The 22579-nt window shown below is 40.6% G+C and overlaps 1 protein-coding gene across 1 annotated transcript in view; it reads left to right on the forward strand.

The window, feature by feature from the left end:
• Positions 1–9909: 9909 nt before the first annotated feature.
• The window catches only part of PALMD (palmdelphin), a 29408-nt gene continuing 16738 nt past the window's right edge, over positions 9910–22579 (forward strand). The window contains 4 exon segments of the mRNA XM_056844600.1: positions 9910–10151; positions 10153–10218; positions 17781–17861; positions 18951–19081. Coding sequence (XP_056700578.1) covers positions 10110–10151; positions 10153–10218; positions 17781–17861; positions 18951–19081 — 320 coding nt within the window. The 5' untranslated portion in view covers positions 9910–10109.

The raw sequence follows: 22579 nt of genomic DNA on the forward strand, positions 1-22579 counted from the left end.
TCAGAACGTCCTCTACTTAACAGAGGGACTTCTGAACCTCCTCAGAGCAAGAGACCAGAGAAGTTCCTGAAGGGAAAGGAGATTCTCTGTACTCTGTGAGATATGCACAATGCACATACACAGATTGGCACAGTCAAAGAGACTGTAAACAGCTTTAAGCTAACACATAGTATTTATATATTCAGCATTGCTGTCTAAAACTAGAAAGAGCATGCATAGCATGTACATATACAATGCCTGATCTTAATGATGATCAGTTAAGAATATTAATAGAAGTCTTTAAAGGACTCCAGGTGACACAGATGACACAGCAAGGTATAGTGTGTCTTCTGTACAGAAATGTTATGATGTTTTGAATGATTTAAGTTAGGATGCTTCTAACCAAATCTTTCTCCAAAGAATTAACCATATTTTGACAGGATTTCTGTAACCTTATATTCTGAATGAAGGTGCATTGCACTAAGGATACTTTATGAGTATATTCTGACTAAGATACTCCTTTATGGAGGCATAGAGAATGTGAATGATTACTTGCTACATAAACATGTTTAAGACTAATGATGTCTATCCTTATATGATATTTTAAGGCTTTGCAACCAGAAAGCATATATTGTATAATGTAAATAAATGTGTTTTTTATATATACTTCTACTCTTGTCCATTATTATAAATTTATTGGCGTGTTCAAGAGATGTCCTAGAAGCAATAACAAGTTTCTAGGAACCGTTGATTCCGGTCTAGTGGTGTCTTGCTGAATAAGATAACTCCATTTCTCAGTAAATGGTACATTCTAAGAGTGTAGGCACTTAACGGCCCGAACCGCGACAGCTGGATCTACACCCCCTCCCCATTCCTTTTATCTACTAATCCCAGGTTGAATTCACCCATGTGTTTTCCATCGAAGGCAGAATTAGTTCCTTTCTGGCAAATATAGGTTGCAGTCCTGTGCACACTTAAAATTGCTTTAGTCCCATTTAATTCATTTGGGATCAAAGCAGCACAGGATTGTGTCCACAGCATTACAGATTCGTCAGCTTTGTTCAGACAAATGGACATGCAGCATTAACCCAGTTTTGGGTTGCCAAATCAGGTACCTACAAATTTTATGATAAGCAGCTGCTTGTATTTTAAGTCAGTCACTCATTGCTTGTTTTAAAATTCATTCTTTCTTTATACTGTGTTCACTCCTCTGATCACACAAGGCTCTTATAATGCAGTGAAAATAGTGCTGAGATTGTGTGTATGTTAAGTGCTGTCAAGTTACTTCTGACTCATGGCGACCCTATGAGTTAATGTCCTCCAAAATGCCCCATAGTTAACAGTGTTGCTCGGGTCTTGCAAACTGAGGGCCATGGCTTCCTTGATTGAGTCAATCCATCTCGTGTTGGGTCTTCCTCTTTTCCAGCTCCCTTCAACTCCTAGCATTATTGTCTTTTCCAGTGACTCTTGTCTTCTCATAATGTTTTGGGGAGTCAGGATCATTAAAATGCCACTTTTAGTGTGAGGAGTTGTGTCCTGTGCCTTTAACTGCAGTTTGCTGTACAGACAAAAGTAGCTGATATTTATGCCATAAAATGTTTCACCTGAGAATATCTGTAAAGAAAGCAGTATTACAAAAATGCCATATGATTCCAGTGCTTTTTCTCCTTGAAAGGGAACCAACCCAGGTAATCACTTGCCCCTGGAATTTCTCACCACTCAGGGAAATAGGGGGCATGTGACAGTAAATAAATGTTCAGTGAACAACTCAAATTTATTATGAGCGATTAGCCTGAGTGTTCATCAGTGTCTGTATTATTCTGCTGCCCTGAGATGAATTTTGGTTGGGAAAGGGTGGGGTAAAAATCAAATAAATGAATAAATAAATACTTCTCTTCACCCAGGGTTTCAGCTGTCCTCCATTAAGTGCCAGTCTGATCTCTTACCTGTTATTCACATAATACCACGCTGCCTACTTGGCCGTATAAATTAATTTTTATAAATCTGGAGTTATTACCCCATTTAATCTAAAGCCCCATTTTTAGTGGAGGTTCTTACTTAGGCAAAACATCTGGCAGCTGTTGAGGGAAGAAAAACAAGTTCTAATAAAACTAGCTACATTTCCCAGGGGGGATCATGTAGGTCCCTGTTCTCATACAAAGACACCTGAACTCACATCTAACACGTCAGTTAAATTATAGTGACTTATGCCAACTTAACCCCAGTAAAGTCAAGGGGATACCAATGGCACAGCTCCAAATATTTCATTCAAAGTAAGGCTTTGGTTGGTTTGTGGGACAGAAAAGCATGTATAGGCAGTAATACATACAGATATGTCAGTGAAAGTATACATTACTATTTTTATTGCTCCATGAAAACGTTGCATTGTATTTTCCTCATTCAAGTATAGGCAAGCCATAAAATAGAAAACTGGAGTAATTTCATCAATCTAAAAAGACAAAATGTGATGAGTCGTTACAATTTTTTTTTTTTTTTTACAGAAAGCGTGCACCTTCCATTGTTAAGAGCTTAGGTATATTCTTGACTTCAGGCAACAGAGCTAACAGTTTAATCACCAAGGGGGCACTGCCAGATCATGCCAGTGGAAAAGCCAGCTATTGAAGGTTAGTCTTATTGCTTTTCCCTTAACATAGGCTATTGCAGTCCTGTTCCACGGAACAAGGTTTTTTCTTTGTAAATGTTCCTGTTGTAGAAATAACAAAGACTTCTCGGTTGCAGAAAAACATGCTTTGGTATGTAAGGCAAATTTCAGTTTGCATTGTTCAAAGCCTAATTATCTCAAGAAGTCTAAATAACTTTAGTTCCTGAATTATGTGCCTTTCATTCATTAATCAATTAAGGAATTAATTAATTGTAAATTGTTTGCACATTATCAAAGAACACATAGTTGGAAAATGACTACTTTAGAGTCCTGCATCTATGATTTGGCCTGTTGGTCAGGCCAGGATCCTTCTTTTTTCCCTTCTTGAAAATGGGAACAACATTTGCCCGCCTCCAGTCTTCTGGCACCTCATCTGTTCTCCAAGAATTCTCAAAAATAACGGACAGAGACTCAGAAATTACATCTGCAAGTTCTTTAAGTAAGCAATTCATCTGGCCCTGAGGACTTTGTTTCATTTAAAGAAACTAGGTGCTTGTGCACTACCCCAATGCCAATCCTAGGCTGCAACTCCCTTCCCTCATTCATGTGTTCTGTTGATGCCATGTTGACCACAGTTTCCCTCACAAGAAAAGACTGAGGACAAGTAGGAATTGAGCAGTTCTGCCCTCTCTTCGTCTCCTGTTATAATTTCACTTTCCGGTCCCCACAATGGGCTTATCATGTCCTTGATCTTATTCTTACTCTGTACATAAGAAAAGAACCCTTTTTAGCATCTCTCGCTAGCCTAAGCTCATACTGAGTTTAGCTTTCCTATCACTCTCCCTACAAGCACTAGTTATTTGTTTATATTCATCTTTGGTTATATGACCCTCCTTCCACTTCCTAAAGTAGTCTTTTTTATTTCTCAAATCTTTAAAAAGCTGTTTTTGGAACCACTTGGTCTCTTTAGGCTCCTCCCATTTTTCTTTCTCATAGGAATGGTTTGCGATTGTGCCTTCAGTATTTCATTTTTAAGAAACTCCCACCCTTCTTGAACTCCCTTCTCCTTAAGTATTTCTGACCATGGGATTCTACCCAGCATAAGTTTAAGTTTCTTAAAATTAGCTTTCCTAAAGTCTAACCTATATGTATGAATATGTACAGTTTTTCCTTTCCCCAAAATTGTAAATTCCAAGATTACATGGTCAAAACAAACCCAGGATTATCGAGTCTTCTAAATTCTGAGCCACTTCCCAATATAGTTGTTGCAATATTTGCTCTAGTAATGCACTGTGTGAAAGCAGAGACTCCTACAAACAAATCCATTGCAAAATGAAAATGAATATGTTAAGCATAGGGGGACCAAAAAATAATTCCATCCACATGCTGGATCAAATAACTACAAACATTTTATTCATGTCAAAATCTGTTGGGTCAAAAGAAATGTTTGCTCACAATTTGCCATAGGAACTGTAGGCTGAATAGACATTTTTTCCCCAACAGGGCTTCATTAAACTATCTAAAGGAAAGCATTTCAATTACTAAATCTCACAAACCCTCTTCCAGGAATCTTGCACAGAGTTGAAGTTTCTATGCTCTCAGTATATGCTGTCTTGCTTACAGCACTGTCATGGACAAAGCAGGCTTAAGGCCAAAGAAAATGACAGCTGGCCCGTTTCTCCTTTTGCCATGCAAATCCAGTTCAGAGTAGGCTTAACATAAATGGAAAAAATAACCTATTGGTTGAAGGAAAAATTCCACCCAGCAACAAGTAAGAGGAAGAAAATATTAATGAGATTTCTATGGCGGTGGTCACTTGGTGACATTACTCTTATATGGGAATAAGTCTTGCTCAGCTCATCTAGTTTCACAAGTAGTGATCTTAATGCAGTGAACAAACTCCCTACTTAAAGATGTGGAGTGTCATTGTACAGACAGAATGTACAGGCTGCTGGAGTAGTATGGAACAACGTGACATAGTATGCAAGTATTGATCCATGTTCCCTTTTTGACATAGTCAAGCCATCACCAAAGGATTTTCCTTGTCGGTTTCATACAGAGACCGTTTCTTATTAATTTTGTCCATCCCATTGGTGACACCCTGAACTTACTATATCAAGAAAGCCTCAAGCTTCCTCACCCCTGTCCCCAACTTGGTAAATAAATACAAGCTGTCACCACGCAGCAATGCGATTGATAATCACTAGTCCATGAAAATGATGGGAATAAATACACTTTGCTACTAGAGTGGGGTAATGTCCTCTGTCCTGGACAGGTGATCAACAAAATGAGAGAGGGGGTCTTCCAAGGGTGGGTTGTTATTATTTTTATACATTATTACAGTCAAAGACCAGCATAACCACGGGTGGATTGGTCTTGAACACTGAACCCTGGAAGTGACTTTAGGCAGGTAAATATGGTTATAATCATACATCTGCATTCTTAATTCTGAACAGTACAGTATATTTACAAGAATTATATTCTTTGGTCCATTTCATCAGGCCCTGATCTACATGTCCTTTTCTGCAACTCTTTACAAACTAAGATGGTGCCATAAAAATGCAAGACCCAACAGACATAATGTGTTGGATCCCACCAGTGATGTTGTCAGGGAAGAAGTCCAGGATCCCAGCTGACAAATTCAGCAATGCGCCTCTAAAATTAGGCTCTGGTTTTACATTTGAAGTGCACATAGCCATCTAAAGGGAGCCCCCATAAGACCATTAAATACAGAGGCTGATAGTCCACATTCTGTCCCCACAAAGTGCCAGGCCATACAACATGGGTCCGCCAGGCCATACGTGGCCTGTGGGTCATATATTGTACACCCCAGACCTTGGTGCACATTGTAGGGGACCAAACCAACAGTTTTGCAGGAAATGTCATGGGAAATATGTATTTCCTTGGGAGAATTTCACAAAGCCCAGGCTACCTCAATACTACTCTAAACTTTCAAAATCCCAAAAGCGGATGGGGTTTTGAAAGTCCACTTAGATGGATGAGGACTGGAATTATTATTTGCCTTTGGCAATTAGTCTAAGTTAATTCACTCAGAATAAATAGACTGTAGCCAGCGTGGTGTGGTGGTTAAGGTGTCGGACTGAGATTTGGGAGACCTGGGTTCGAATCCTCACTCTGCCATGGAAATTTGTTGGGTGACCTTGGGCCAGACACATACTCTCAACCACCACCCTAGCAAGTATTTGGATGGGCGACCTCCAAGGAATACCAATGTTGTAACACGAGGCAGGCAATGGCAAACCACCTCTGAAAATTTCTTGCCTTGAAATCCCTACGGGGTCACCATAAGTCAGCTGTGATGGCAAACAATAGATATACTGTTTGCTTCCTTGGCAATGGCCCAGGCAATAAAAATCAGCAGACTGCTTGCCCCCATTTACTCCATTCTGCCCCTAAAATATTCTACTTTGTAGTTAATGTTTTGTTCCTTCTGCTGTTAAGTTCCTAATATTAAGAGTTAGTTCATCCATTCGTGTTTATTAGCCATTGACTAGCACCAAGTGGTGATTTGTTTATCTGACACTGGAATCCTCAGCAGAGTCACCTTTCTTAGTCTACTGAAGTTAATAGGGTTAGAATGGTGCAACTGTACTTAGGATGGCACTTCAAGTGAGCCATCACACCTCATCTAATGCTGACTACAGTCCTGAAATCCACAGTCAAGTTCTGTCATTGATTAGTATCATTTGAGGTGGTCACAGATGCAACAGAATCTGTCAAGTATAGTCATCCTTTGCATCAGTCTCACTTGAATAATAATTGGCCAAAGCTACAAGCAAGATGTCATAAAAATAACATAGAAAAGACAAGAAAAGATGTTAGCTTTGTTGGCCAGGGATTTATTATTCTCCAAGGGAAAGATCAAGCAGGTGATCTGATTGTGATCTAGAATGCTATGCAATTCATTGGCTATATAATCAACTGTGGAGTCAAAGCAGGAACTTTATAAACTATATGTAGCAATTGGAAGTACCTATTCAAATAAATAATCCAATCACTCCCTTCCCAGAGAGGCAAAATCGAACCATATTGATTGGGGGAGGTTAATAGTTGTTTGGGGTTTGTTTAAAGGTCTCTGAATCTGAAATTTAGTTTATGCTCAGCCTGAGGGAGGATAAAGCAGGAGTCCTCAAATGCTTTAAAAGTTCTTTTGCAGATTAAACACCAGCTGTTCAGGATGGCCAATGATGGATAGGCCAAAGGCCTGGGCATCACATTACAGAGAAGACAAGTGTGGCCAATTATTGGGAAATTCATTGTGAGTGACTGCAACAGGACTTTAACTGAGGTAATGGATTGTTAAGAAACCACATTCTTTAAAATGAACATAATGATCAAATAGTTCTACTTTTAAAAAGCTGCTTTTTAACAGCTGACTAGTAGTGTTAGCCATAACTTGGTTTCAACATGTAATCAACTCTTCACCACTTAAATACTAGTATGTCTAAAAAGATAATTAACTAAAGATCGATCCTAAGCAGGTCTACTTAGAATCCTACTCAATGCCATGTTGGGTCCAAACTAAGGTTGCCAACCTCCAGGTGGTGGCTGGAGATCTCCTACTATTACATCTGGGGCAGGGGTGAGATCATCCCTGCGCTCTAAAATGGCAGCCGCCATTTTAGAGCGCAGCATTACCAGTAAAGGGAATTTCTTATTGACCCTCGGCTTATACGTGGGTCAATAAGAAATTCCCTTTTCTGGCCTCAAATTTGGGGGGGTCGGCTTACACTCGGGTCGGCTTATACCCGAGTATATACGGTACATTCTTTACTGCCAAGGCATGGCGGTGGTGGTGGTGGTGGTGGTGAAGAAGAAGGGTTGGTTTTTATATGCCGACTTTCTCTACCACTTAAGGGAGACTCAAACCAGTTTACAATCCCCTCCCCTTCCCCTCCCCACAACAGACACCCTATGAGGTAGGTGGGGGCTGAGAGAGCTCTAACAGAGCTGTGACTTGCCCAAGGTCACCCACCTGACTTCGAGTGTAGAAGTGGAGAAACAAATCGTTCACCAGATTAGCCTCCGCCACTCACGTGGAGGAGTGGGGAATCAAACCTGGTTCTCCAGATCAGCGTCCACTGCTCCAAACCACTGCTCTTAACCACTACACCACACTGGCTCCTTTACATTTTTTACTGCCAAGGCATGGTCTAAATGTACATGTTTTAGAAGAGGAAGAGGAGGAGTTGGAGTTGGTTTTTATTTGCCGACTTTCTCTACTGCTTAAGGGAGACTCAAACTGGCCTACAATCACCTTCCCTTCCCCTCCTCACAACAGACATCCTGTGGGGTAGGTGAGGCTGAGATAATGTGACTGGCCCAAGGTCACCCAGCTGGCTTCGTGTGTAGGAGTGAGGAAACAAATCTGTTTCACCAGATTAGCCTCCGCCGCTCATGTGGAGAAGTGGGAAATCAAACCCGGTTCTCCAGATCAGAGTCCACCGCTTCAAACCACTGCTCTTAACCACTACACCATGCTGAATCCTATTGAAGTTAAGAAGTGCTAAGTATGATCAGTGCCTTGAAGGCACACCAAACCATTCAGGAACTCTTAAGAACATTTCTTTGAGCCTCAAGGGGGAAAGGCAAGATATAAATGTAACAGGTCTGTTCAACAAAACGAAGTTGCTTCTAGAATCTCTACAAATTTTTTCACAATGAAAACAGGATGTTGTATCACATATACATAAAATACATACTTGCAGTCATTATTTACATGGTGTTGATGGTGAGAAACAACTCCAAGTTCTTAATGCTACTCAGATTAAACTTTTTCAGAAAGATGTCAGTCATTGTTCCACAAGCATATGTTATTTTTGGCAGGTCTACCTGTTTTGCAAGTTTTGTATGTATTTTAGAGTTTGCCCTTTTAACCAGATAGACAAAAAATTGCTCAATGTTAGCAATGTAAAATCACTTTCAACTTTGTAATAAGGTTGTAGGGCAATGGATACTCTTGCTTTCAGAGTAGAAAAACACAACTTTCAATGGAAAAAATATAATTTTCTATTTACATTAAGGATCGCATCCTTAACAATTCTGAAATAAAACATTTTTGGTAGCCAATGTAAGGAAATGGAGGCTGCCAGGAGGAGGGAAAAAGGAAATAGTGTGAGGAGGGGGATACAGGAGAAAGGGATGTGCCCCCCTCAAGTCCCTGTGCGTTCCCCATCACGCAGCTGAACCTGGCGGCTGTCACTCTGCACCTGTTTGTTAGTTACAGTCCACTCAGGTTTGGTTAAAAAATGCAGAGTGTGGTGTAGTTATTGCATGTATTGAGAGAGAGGGGATTGCTGTTGATGCTCGTCCTTCTCTATGTCCTCAGAGTGAATTCTTTTTCCTTGTATGCATGTTCTATGTGCTATCAACTAGCTTCTGACTTACAGTTACTTAATGGAGGCTAGATTTGAGTCCAATAGCACCTTAGAGACCAAATTTTTTTTTCAGGGTATAAGCCAGGGGCCCCAGCGTGGTGCCCATGGACACCATGATTCCTGCCGGCAACTTTTCTGGTTTGAATGGCTATTGGAGATTTGATTGGCTGTGCAGATTTTTTTAAATGTTGCATTGGCAGTAGCTGCCACCACTGCACAAGAATCTTCTTAACTGTGTGACTGAAGTTAAGCTATGGCAATCATTTTGTGGCTGGCTTCACCTCCTGCAGCCCCCACCATGCCGTGTCAGAATGCCAAAGGTGCCTCTGCAGGCTCAAAAAGGTTGGGGACCCCTGGTATAAGCTTTTGAGAGTCAAAACTCCCTTCGTCAGAGGCAGATATCAAAATGTTTTAATAAATAGCCTATAAATAAGTATAATGTTCTCTCTGTGTTGTAAAATAATAAAGAATAAGTTTTTAAATGTTGCATGAATGTTTACATCAGGTGTGATATAGTAACTGTAATTGTGAGCTGTGAACCAGTTCAACTTTCCCTTCAAAAATAAGCACATTTATATAGCTCTACCTTATAGGTCTGTCGTGAGGATTACCAATGTTTATGAGGCACTTTGAAATGTGCTAAATGCTAAATTATTATTATGATCTTATCTCAGTGAACATTAAAGGACAGCAAAGGTTTAAAATGTTTTGTGTTTTATGTTTCACCTGTATGTATATTTTTTTAAAGAAAGCGTTACTGCATTCAGTAAGACACACAAAGGGCATTCTCCTGGCTGGAGAGGGAAACTATTATTTGGGCACTTAAAGGTTAATCTGTGGCATGCCAAATGTGCATATTACAGCAAGAAGTTGGCAGCAGGAGAAGGAAAAAGGCTTGTGCTCCCTGCCGTTCAAACTTGTCCATCAATGCATGCCAGTATTCTGGCCGTCTGCCTCTTCCAGCACACCCTCATTACATGTGTCTGTCTGCTCATCTGTTCAGAGACGCTCTGAAGAAGTCACGAATTCTTCCTCCTCTCCAGTCCTCTGTGGAATTAGATTGTAACTCTTCGGAAGCGTCTGTTCCATAGCCCTCCTCCTCCTCCTCCTCACAGGGCGCCTGCTTGCCTATGAGGGATCGCTTTACAGCTTTCACAACCTGCGTGCGTGGCCTTTTTTTTTTTAATTTCTAGAATGGAAGAAGCTGAACTGTTGAAGGAAAGATTTCAGGCCATAACAGTAAGTGCTTATCATGATTACGTTTTGTTTTTGTTTTTTAAAAAATAAGCTACTTAGAGGCAGCCATATAGGAACAGAAGCCTATCCTTTGCTGTTATTTAAAGAAACTATTATTTTCTTCGGTTTTGTCAGCTCCACACTTAGGGGGGCGGGTATGATATAATTCTTTGCAGGAAGTGCTTTCACAAACATGCTTGTCATTTGACAGTCCTGGGCTGTGGTTACAGCACTCAGAAAAGATGGTGCCATACTTTATATTAGACATCCACAGTGTGGTCATTAAGCATCACTTGCTGAATAATATGCATGCAAGCATCAGTGAGCTCCCCCTCACTGGCAGCCTTTAAGCAGAGGCTGGACAAGCACTTGTCAGGGATGCTCTAGGCTGATCCTGCATTGAGCAGGGGGTTGGACTAGATGGCCTGTATGGTCCCTTCCAACTCTATGATTCTATGAGGTACCAGTTCACATGAAGGCCACATAATAAAGAAAAGAGACTAGAAGGTGCCATTCCAACAGTTCACATGGTAGCATTTTGCTCCTAAACAACATAATGAATGCCAAGTACTTTTCTTCAGCAGGAGAAGCACACGTCAGGGAGGAGGGAAGCCTGTGTAGTAACAATAAGCTTTCAGCTTTCTACTGGCCTGAGGTAACCCACAAGCAGGAGTGCTGTCAACTCATGGCAAGGTTTGGCTCTGCTCAAGCCAGAAGACCTTTGAGAGAAGATCTTGCCAGTTTTTTTAATCAACAGACCTGCTGCTATAATGAGGTAGTAATGGTTATTAACCAAGAGAACCCACTGGGCTTGACATAACCCCATTCATATAAACTGGTCTTTCTGATTAATTTATTTCTTAGCACTTTCAGTTACATCTCAGGCACATACAGCCACAGGACAGAAACAGGGTACTACATAAACGTAAGGAGTTTCCAATCCTGTCCATCACACCAGGCCTATCCCCTAGTTTGGCCATCTTTTGCAAGTGCTAAATGGAGATTACACCCAGTCCAGATTCCATAGCCAGGCTGGAAAATAGAGATCACCATCAAGTCTCGAAACAGGAAAGCTTAAACTAAAAAGTGGAGACTTTTTCTGCTTTCCTTTTCAGGCTACTGTCATGCTACAGATGATTCACATATGTATGGCCAGGGAGACTAGTCGCTTTTGTAGACTTATTTGCAAAGGTACTGTATTCCCACAAACGTTGGCCCATGAGTAACAAAGGGCTATTGTAACCATAGCAAGGAGGTGGAGAAAACATTTTTCCTTAGAGGACAGTATTTCTTCACAATGCATGTTTTGGACCAATAGCAACAGGATAATTGTAGACAAGCTACTAAAAGTAGCACATGAAGGAAATGTTAAGGTTGGAGAGAGAAAAATCAAGCACCTCAGAAAACATTGTGAATATTTCTTAGAGTATTGTTCATGTGTCTTGGGCTGTGTGGTACTGGGGATGAGAAGGCTGCCTGTTGATTTTGACAGACTATTATCAAAACTTATTATTAAATTTATTATTAAATACTGTGTTTTGAGAGGCTCAGTTGGGTGTTTTGGATTCACAAGTGCTCATTCTGAGAGATTTCTTCTTGGATGGTTCTTTAGTGATAAGAAATATTATGCTCACATAAAATATCTTCTTCATATCAGAACTTTCCAATACAGAAGTGTCCTAAAGAGAAAAAAGCTTTTCCCATAGGAAATGTGACCTGTGTTACTAGATATGAGCATCTTCTAACTAGATGTGAACATCTTAGCTCCAAGCAAAGCAAAATAAATTGCTAAGAAATGCAGTTTTAAAATGTGTGCAGCTGACAAATTGAAAAGAGTTGTGATGATAAAGCCTTATGCTTTAGTGGAAATGACAGCTATACAATAATTGTTTCATCCTTACAAAACTGATTTTTTCTTCTTGCAAGGTAAAAAACTTTTAGATATTTAGATATTATTAAAAGCAAAGTTCTTTACAATATTGTGTTTGGTGCTTGGACAGCTCTTTAAAACGGGCTGGTTTTGTTGCTGATGTTGTTTTCCTTCCCACTTTTCCTGTGAGTCAATGTCCCTGAGTTTGGCCAGCAACTAAAGAGATATGTGAGTAATTGTTTTATACCTCCTAAGCAGATTGGTTTCATGAAACTGTCTTCAAATAAGTGTCTCTAGGGTTATAGGGTTGCCTGGTCCTATAGAAAACTGCATTAGCTAATGCTACAAAATTTTGTAACGTTTGGGGTGAAATTACATCCAAAACTGGCTTCAGAGTCATGAAGTACTATTATGAATCTCAGCAAAGCAGCACTTACTTAAATGATGCGAGGGCCATTCCAACAACCTGCGTGAAAAGAATATAGTACTAGTTCTGATATCTTCTAGCTCTTAAAAAAGAAAAGAAAAAACAATCCCCATCGCACAAATCTTGCTATTTAATGTATTCTGGTATGAACCTCCACCATGCAATTTACATTTCACGAAAATACTTCATGCCATTCTAATTGTGCCTGCTATTTCCTGTGATCATGTAGGAGAGGAGGGGGCTCTTGAAAGGCAGTGAAAATGTTTGTGTACATTCACACAGTTAGACAGCGTCACTGCACGGCATCAGTCCTCCCCTCCAAAAAGAAAACTTGCCCCAACCTCTGAACCTTCTGGAGAGCAACACCAGTAAACTCCCTCCCCTAAGGTTCTTCTCAATCTAAAATAAAGCCACTTTGCAGCCCTAATCAGCCGCTGCAGTGGTGCCATTTGTTTCTGAAATCCTTCTCATATGTTGCTGCTGCCTGTGGAACTGCCATATAATTAACGAGATTTCGCTACATCCTGCTATTGCTGAGAACATACAAAAGCAAAGCAAAAAAGAATTGCCTACTTTGCATTAGAGATGGATTGACTCAATAAAGGAAGCCACAGCCTTCAATTTGCAAGATCTGAGCAAGGCTGTCAAAGATAGGACATTTTGGAGGACTTTCATTCATAGGGTCGCCATGAGTCGGAAGCGACTTGACGGCACTTAACACACACACACACTTTGCATTAACTTCCTTGGTTCTATGTGATGGCAGCACATAGCTAAATCTTAAAGCCCATTGGATCTGATACCTTCATGAATAGTAGCAAAAGAAGGAACAATTTTAAAAAGAAGCAAAATGGGTCATGGCACCTGCCAATCGGGACTGCAAACTTAGGCAAGTAAAAGTGAAAGGGGTAAACACTGGGTGGAGGAGAACATTTTGTTCCCCTTCCTCAAAAAAAAAAAGCCCCCATTTCCAATAAAGCTGTTCACTGTCAAACATTTGGCTCCGCCCTGTTTGAAATACAGACTTGTTTGATGACCTAAACTGATGATTGGATTATTTCAAGGCTATTTGTTCAATGACATCAGGAAGAAAGAGGTGACGTTCGGAAACTGGCAGCAGCATGTTCCTGAAATCAGGATTAAGTGAACCACTACAAACTGCTACGGTGGGATACCTTGCAAACAACCTTTAAAAATAGAACTCTCTGAAGAACAACACCAGCTAACATTCTTCTCACAAAGATGTCAGCTGTTGGGTTTACTAAGTTAGGGGACACAAGAGATACTGGAACGGGTATACCTATGACAGGGAGACATTATGCAGACTAACATGTTATTTTTGTCCTCTGTGTAGCTTAAATTTGACTTTTGAGATGCATGCCAGAAATGCTAGTGTGTTCTAAGGAGCCCAGTCTAAAATGAACATTCCTCAAAATATTTAAATAGCAACAGGAATTTAAAAAACAACTCTGTCTACTTGTTAAATCCTCTGTAATTGAAATTACCTCCTACTGATTTAACCTCATTAACTTACTCCTTGTTTCACAGTGAGAGACTTTTTTTGTGTGCCATAAAGTCACAACTGACTGATGGCGACCCCTGGTGGGGTGTTCAATGCAAGAGATGTTCAGAGGTGGTTTGGCATTGCCTGCCTCTGTGTCATGACCCTGGCATTCCTTGGAGGTTGCCCATCCAAATACTTTCCAGGGTCGACCCTGCTTAGCTTCTGAGATCTGATGAGATCAGGCTAGCCTGCTGCTATCCAGTTCAGGGCAGTGTGTGAGACTGTTATTCACATAAAGGAAATTGAAATGTCTTTGGTCATTTATGCAGGAAAATTTAGCGCCTGGTTTGCCACTCTCTTGGTGCACAGTTTAGTAATCCGAGTTTTCAAATCCTTATTCATGGGGGGGGGGGTTTAGCCCCACAGTACTTAATTTTTTCCCCTAGAATACGTTCCTGCTACGAAGGAGTCACTTGGCAAAAGGATGGGCAAAATGCAGATCTGTGGTGTCCCTCCCCCACAGAAACCCTGGTGTTTCATTGGTCGGTTTTTCTTGTGGCTTTTTTTTGGGGGGGAACCACATCAACAGCATGGGCTGAACCCCACCATGGGGGTGGGCGTTTAAAATTAAAATACTGAATTGAGCGGGGCCAGGTCCACCCCCAACCAGCCATAACTGAGCCACACTACGCGGAGGGGGTGGCCGTCCTCTCATGGCCGCCCTGAGCCTGCTGTAAAGCTAACTCTGTAATGAGCAGAGCATCAAAGAAGAGCAACACACAAGAGGGTTGCGTTGCAAGGGTGAGCGGGAAGGCTCAAAATACATTGACTTAGACTGCCATGTTGTAACTCCCCCCCCCTTTTTTTTTAACAGTAGCTTGTGGTGGGAGGTGAAAGCATCCTCAAGGAATGAACGCAGAACAGGGATAGTTAATTAACTCTTTCCACGGACAGTCCAAGCACTCATTTCCAACCACCACCACCCCAAAAAACCCTATTTTTGCAGCTTTGCAAATATGATAGGACTGAGACACAAATTCATTTGGTTGTTTTTTTATTATCATTTAATCACTATTTCAATATTTTAAACAAAAAAATAAAATAAAAGGTCTATATCAATTCTCGCCTGTGGGCTAAAATGCAACAGGGAAACTTAAAAAAAAAGCGTACAGTGGGTACGAGAGGGGAAGTTGGAGGGGAGCGGGAGGAGGAGTGGGAAGGAAGGACGAGAATGGGGGTGAGAGAGGCGGGAAAGAAAAAAGACCGAGGTAAGGTCTCTTCACGATTTTGCCTGAGCTTTGAGTTTGAGGCAAATGTTAAAATCGCGATAACACAGGTCCCAAGAAATGCGAGGCAAGGGTGCGATGGATGCGAAGCAACTGCTGAGAGGTGGGAAAATCATTAATAAGTAAAAATTAGCCACGGAGGAGGCCCGCGGGTATGGCACAGCTAATCACAAAGCATAAATGGCCTATGAGAACTTGGAGGATAACTGCTTTTTAAAATCGCATCAAATTAGTTTGGATTGGCTTCAGCCAAGGGGGGAGGCCCTGATGAGCGCTTGGACTTTGTCACTGCCTAACACTTAAGGCCCCTTGAAGGGAAAGCCACAGACATCCAGAAACATTCCCATTTACTTATTTGCGCCATAGGCTCCAGTTCCCCCGAGGGCCCTTTAGGCCAAGCCCGTAGGACAGAATCATTCAGAAATTCCATGCTTGTAGCAGTTCTGTGCTGTTAGTGGAACTCCACTGATAATACTATGGAATCATTCCAATGTAAACAATAGCCATCAGTTTTGAGTATACATATGCCCAAACACTTTCTTCTGCTTTGGTTTGTTTTTTCAACTCTGGGACAGGTATGTTGCTTTTTGCAGGAGCTGAATGCAGGCAAAGGCAAGCAGCTCTCTCTAATACTCATTGCTATTCAAAAAGCTTGTAATGCCTTGATTAGGTTCTGAATCACAGGAATGTGAGATTAGAGAGAGAGCGGATGCAACAAATAGCTTTATTTTAGTTATCCTGTCAACAGGTACATACTAACTTGAATATTGCTAGACGTTAGGCAGTTTCTCTATGGCATTGCTTTCCATTTCCACAAGTGCAGCAGGAAATTGGAGAGCAGGTTATTGTTGTTTTTTCCATGAGCATTCACTTCCAAGACAAATGTCTATACCTCCTTTGATGACAAAGAGGCAGTGGATCTGAAGTGTGTGATTCATACCTTTCTGAAATACTGTGAATGGTATTTACTCACACTTTTGTTCCCTCTTCTGTTCCATGCAACATTTTCATTGCAAGCTCACAGCCAGGGCACGTGACAACCTGACCTTGTTTATTTCTGTCCTTGGTGCCTGCTCCTTGGGCCATCTGACTCACTGGCCACAAGCAGAGGCTGAAATTTTGCACTCTCCCACATAACCCACATTGTACCAAATGCAAATTTATAGCTACTGCTTACAGCGAAGGAGACAGACAAATGGTTTGCCATGAGCAAAGTGTGGGAAGAGAAACGGATGCAGTTGCCTCTAGGGGAAAATGCCTACCAGTAAGCAGGGCAATTAGGTTTGCTGGTCCTTAAATGAGATAAGATTATAGTAGAATAAACAGACTGATTCTAGCAACTGAGAGTGATGCTTAAACTTTTATAGGAAACTAGAGGCCTGTGGCCAAAGTTTTCACTAGTTATTTCCAAATACTGTATAAACTTCAGCCTTTCTCACCTCTGCAGCTCCTGGTCCCAGGTCACCTCTTCCTCCTTTCTCTTTTCTTCCTTTCCCCCTTCAGTTCCTTCTGTTGGCTTTGTATGCATCTCATTCTTCAGGACCATGATCTCAGAAGCAGCTTTTCTTTCCTGGTCCTTGCTTCCTTTTGGTAGGATTAGTGGATTTCAGCCAATGTGAGAAAGTGACTCTCAGAATCAGCCAGTAAAACCTGCAACCCACAAGACCAAAGTATCTCAGCCCTTGGCAATCAGAAGTGAATATCTATTCCCTCTGCAACTGTCAGGCAACTGAGCAATCAGTGTTAGAGTTGGCATAAACCATGGAGCCCACAGGCACCATGTTGGGGACCCCTGTTCTACAGGATCAGTACCATCCCTTCCAGGTTTTAGCCAGAAGTAACACTTCTTTTTTCCCATTCCCCTACCCCTGCTACTCATTTGAGGTGTGGAGAAGGCTAGGAGGTGGCAAAGGGAGATTGCCCACCATAACAGGTAAGTTGGCAACCCTACCCATATATCTATCATATGGAATGCTTTGATCTAGGCAGCATTGCCCAAGAGCACGATGGCCCTCCGTCAACTGAATCTGCCTGAGGCAACTTACAAAATAAAGCAATAAGAACACAAAACATTAAAGCTGTTAATTAAATCTGTTAATTAAATCCAGCATTAAAAACCAGAGCATAAATGTGAATGAGCTCGTGTTGCTTCTTGGTTCTCTTGGTTCAACTATATGGCCTCTAGCTGACTTGAAGCTAGAGACACATGCTGAGTAGTGCTGTGTTTGTATCTACAGCAGCAGGTGATAGAGCCTGATTTCATATAACCCCTGCAGACATTAGAGATTGTCCCAGATTTCAACATAGAGACACTTGCTCCATAATCTTAATTTTGCCAAAGTCCAAACTCCTACTGATTTTAAGGGCATAGGAATGATGTCTATAATAATTCTAAGGCCATTTTCAAAAAGTATTCTGTGGATAGATTAAAAAAAAACTTTCATTTTTGTAATAAAAAATATTTTTTGTAATTTACAGGACAAGAGGAAACTGCAAGAAGAAATCACTAAGAAACGCCTTAAAGTAGAAGAAGAAAAACTAAAACATCAGCACTTGAAGGTAACACACGAGACATGATGCAGCTAATCAAATTAGCTTGAATGATTTAATGAATGATCTGAGACTTAATTCAGATTTCACAAACGAACCATAATTTGTTTGTGATGTGAACCAGCCTCAGCCCCTCAAGACTGCACACACAATTCCCTCCTTCCCTTCCCCTGCCTTGTGCAAAAAGCCACAATGGAGGACTTGATAGTTTCATCTAACTGTTGTCAATTCAGCAACCTTAACAAATTGGGGGATTATTTCTTTTTTACAGAGAAACAAATCCCAGTTCTGTTAAATTGCCTGTATTTTGACATAACAACCAACTGGAATTAAAATGAAGACTTCCTATACAAGGAAGATTCCAGTCAGCGCTCAGGGCATGAAGAGAGGAGGGGAGTATGTGAGCGCAGAATAAAATTTGGGGAGCTGCTTTGCCTGCACCACCTTACCCCCCTCCCCCCACAAGCTGACTGCCTCTCTAACTCCCATCTGGGAAAAAGCAAATCTGGGAAAAAGCAAACATCCTCTCACTCTCTGTCAAGGCAGCTGCAAAAGAGAGTGGGGCAGACACAGTCCAAGCAAGTGCTGGGAGACGGCATTATGAATTTAAATCCCCATAATTCCCTATAACCATCAGCCCAATTGTGGTGATATTTGTGGCTGAACATGGCATTTTGCAATCCTGATATCTGTTCTCTTGAGGTAGGTATTTCTGGTTCCTTATCCTTACAGCGTTAAGAACATATCAGTCCCCAAACAGTTCATAAACCACTTCTCAAGCAATATTAGTATTTCATATTATGGGAAATTACAATGTTAACTTCCTTTTTATCTTGGTACTCCCTGCTATGTAGATATCCCTGTGTGGGGTAAAACTATAGCAGATCAAATACTAACCTGGACTATTTACAAACCATAAGATATGTAAGAAAGAAATGCTTCAGTATCTAGAGCTGGCAGGTTGGTTGTAGATTAGGGTATAGCCATTAGAGATCTAATATAGGGAATTATGCCAGATGTATGGCAGATAAATCAAATTCCTAATGGGACATTTTTGAAAATATTTGAATTTGAAATATTTGAAATATTTATATATAGAAAAAAGCCCTGCGTGAGAAATGGCTCTGGGATGGATTAAACACTCTCACCGCAAAAGAACAAGAAGAAATGCAAAACCAGAATCGAGAGGATCAGCAACGGATGAATGAGCTGGAACAAAATATCCTCAGGTACTGATAACATTCTTGATTTTACCTCTCTACCATTAAAAGCTTTGTGTGTAGATCAAATTTTCTATTCTGAACAGGGAGATTAATGCCTCTAAACTAGCTGTAGTATTCTGCTGTTCGAATAAGTACAGATCAGTTGTGGGTTTGATTGCTTTTTTAAATGGAATTAAGATCAAGTTCTGGCTGGGATTTCATCATGCTTTCTAAATCCAAATGGTAGAAAGTGAAGCATTTTGACATTTAAAATGCTTTAAATGGTCAGATACTGAGGTTTTTTAAAACTCTGACATTTAGGTGACAATGATAACATCAAGGAAGTAACATTTCCTGAAGTGTTGGAACGTACTACTGATCTCCTCTATAATTATTTATGAAGGCCAGTATTTTAAACAGATGTTATGTTAGCCAAATATCACACTATTGTCTTTTAACTGACATTTGTAGGATTACTTGAAATGCAGATAGGCTACTTAGCTTCATTTCCCTGCAATCTCTTTGATTTTTCACTTACAGGCCTCCTTCAAATCATTGTCCCATCCAAAAACTCAGTTTTTATGCATTTCCCAAAATATATCCCAATTTTTACAGGAACGAATGTCAATAGATCTCAGCAAAAGCCCTCAATATAAAATCAGGAAGGTTAGCTGCCGTGCAAATAGAGAGAGGTTCAGTCCTAGAGAGAGATCATCAAATGACATACATGTAGCAGATGCTCAGGGAGATGTGATCATCAAATGCATTTTACTCAGAATTGATATTAAAGGCCCAGTACTCTGCTAGCACCTTTACAATAAGTCTGTATGAAGTAGTGTGAATTCAACAGTAGGCACCTTTGCCACAAGCAATGCTGTGAATCACTTTGTTGCTGCAGTTTAAAAGTAACTATTTTAAATGATCTATTCCAAAAACTTGTTTTCATGCCCAAGTTAGCGAAAAGGATTGAATTCCAAGAGGGCACGCTGCTGGAAGGAATATTGTTCTTAACGTTAAGCTTTTACATAGTGCAACTGTGATAGAAAACACTGTGCAAAATATAAATGGAATTGCCTGGCTCAGAGTGATATAAGCATTTAGTAAACTAGTTCAGACCTTTAAGCAGCAGTGAAATTGAATGGATGACCTTGGCCGATTAGACCTCACTGTCTAACCTACCTAGGGTTGCCAGGTCCCTCTGGCCTGTGGCGGGGAATGTTGGGTAAGGTTGGCAGATTCAGGTTGGAAAATTCCTGGAAATTTGGGGGTGGAGCCTGGGAAGGACAGGGCTTAAATCTAACCAAATGGGGTTTGAATCAGACCCGCTGTTGATGAGAGTGACGGAGCCTGAGAAGATGGCGGCAGGACCGAAAAGATGCTCTGTTAATTTAACCTTATCTACGAAATTAAAATATCTTATCTGGCCTTGCCTGGCTGAATCTGATTAAAGACTGGCCATGGATATTTCTGTACTTTTAATCTTAGCTGGCCTTCTCCTGGTTTAAAGAATTTAAAGAATTTGGCAGCTGAGCTCAGTGAGTAATTCAACTCCTACATATTGAGAACTACTATTCTCAGTCTGGGGAGAAAAAAATGACCAAGAAGGCATTCGGATTCTTACTCACTCCTGAAAGCGGTTAAGCAGCTGCGTTTTGATTATCTTTTTCCGAAGGAGTCAGTAAGTAATATCTCTGATTATTTCTCCCCAAATAAGTTCAACATGTTGCAAACTGAAGAGGTTATACAGTTGCCATCTCCAACAATATACTCTTCACCTAACAGAGGTAAATCCCCAATTACAATGGAGAGGACTGATGTTCAGCCAGCCCCACCTCAAAGGGAAGAAACCCCTCATGAGAGTGAGAAGGCAGATTTTTTTCTGCAGAAAGACTTCTTGCTGAAATTCATAAGAGACCAATGCTTATCAACAAAAGAGACAATAATAGCCATTTATGAAAAGCTCAACAACATTGTTAACAAACTTGACCTCCTAAATGATAAGTTCAGTGCTTTAGAGGGAATACTTTGTAACCTTGCACAGGGGAGGGAAGGTCCAAACCTCTGTGAGTCATCTCTCATGACTACTAATTTAAATCTAAATTTTAAGAAGCCTGTAACTTTATTCAACTCTTCAGACAGAAGGGGGAAAGGATGGCTCCAATTTACTTCTCCAAAAAAAAACCAAATTGTGTTGTGTGTTTTCTCTATCTAAATTGAAGTAGATGGGTAAATAGGAGAGCCATCCTTTACTCCTTAAGCCAAATTTTACATACAGAAAAGCTTTTTGTTGACCTCCCCAGTCACTATTCACAAACAAGACTTCTTTTGACCTTTGGCTGCTCAACAATTCCTCTGATTTTAACAAAAATGCAGAAATTGCTTTCCTCTTATGAAATTCATATATGCAGAGTTTTTAAAGATGAAATGGTTTCCCCACTTTCCTCAAAACACACCTTGGCAGTTTTTGACTCCTCTCAATCCTCAAATTTTAGGGCAACAAATTCTGCAGGTGGAACTAACAAGGTGAAGTTAGCTAAACCAGTTCAACATAAACTGAAGTTAAGAGGGGAGCAAGGGACTGTCATTTCATACTTGGATAAACTGGAAAACTCTCTTCGGAGTCCGCCTTCTGTGATAAGTCCAAGAAATCCAGCTCTTATAGTGAAGCAGACAAATAAGTGCAACTCCAAGCTTCAAACGAAATGCAGCGCCAAAACTTATGCTGACTTAGATGGGACGATCAATCTGAATTGACCTGATGATAGCCCAGTTGTGGCAGATAATCTCTGTAAAGTCCTCATACGCAACTTGAGGCTTTACATGAGGAGCCAAATGAAAGGGAACTGAATCACATGGAAGAGTCCTGAAGAGTTTAGTGAGGAGGAGATGAAGATGGTATCAGAGCAGATCCAGAAGTTGTTGGACCTTATCAATGGTTTTCAGCTCAACTTTAAGTCCAACATACTAGAAGCAAGTGTGGTATCAGAAACTGTATAAGAATACTGTATTAGAACAATGATCAACCCTTGGATAGTTGCCTGGGTAATCAGACTTTGTTGGGGAAAGGTCCACTATCTCAGGAGTAATACTATAATTCAATCTATGTTGACTTGGTGAAATTTTAACTGTATGTAAAATGGTTACTCACAGCCTGGTAAGGTCATTTGTACTGTATGAGTAGTTAGGCCAGTCTAGATTGGATTAAGCTTTGGTCAACCCTATCTCTGGTTAAATGTTGTTTTTGACAGAAAGCATGTAAGTATTTCATAGTGGATTAACCTGAGAATTCTGGGCATAAAAACTAGCTTCAGAAAATTGTGCTAAGAATAGAAGATGTTGGTGGTTTGTCTCTTGCTAGACAAGTGCCTGATGCCTGTATAGTTTTTCTTTATTGTATATAGCATTTTTTCACCTTAGGAACCTATTGCCTTGTAGGGTGTTTTGTACTATATCAATTCTGTGGCCAGATTGTGCAGTGAGAGGGTGTATAGTATAGAGTAACTTGCTAGTATTTTGAGAAGAAAG

Source organism: Euleptes europaea, chromosome 2 (assembly GCF_029931775.1).
Source record: "Euleptes europaea isolate rEulEur1 chromosome 2, rEulEur1.hap1, whole genome shotgun sequence".
Classification (NCBI taxonomy): Eukaryota; Metazoa; Chordata; class Lepidosauria; order Squamata; family Sphaerodactylidae; genus Euleptes; species Euleptes europaea.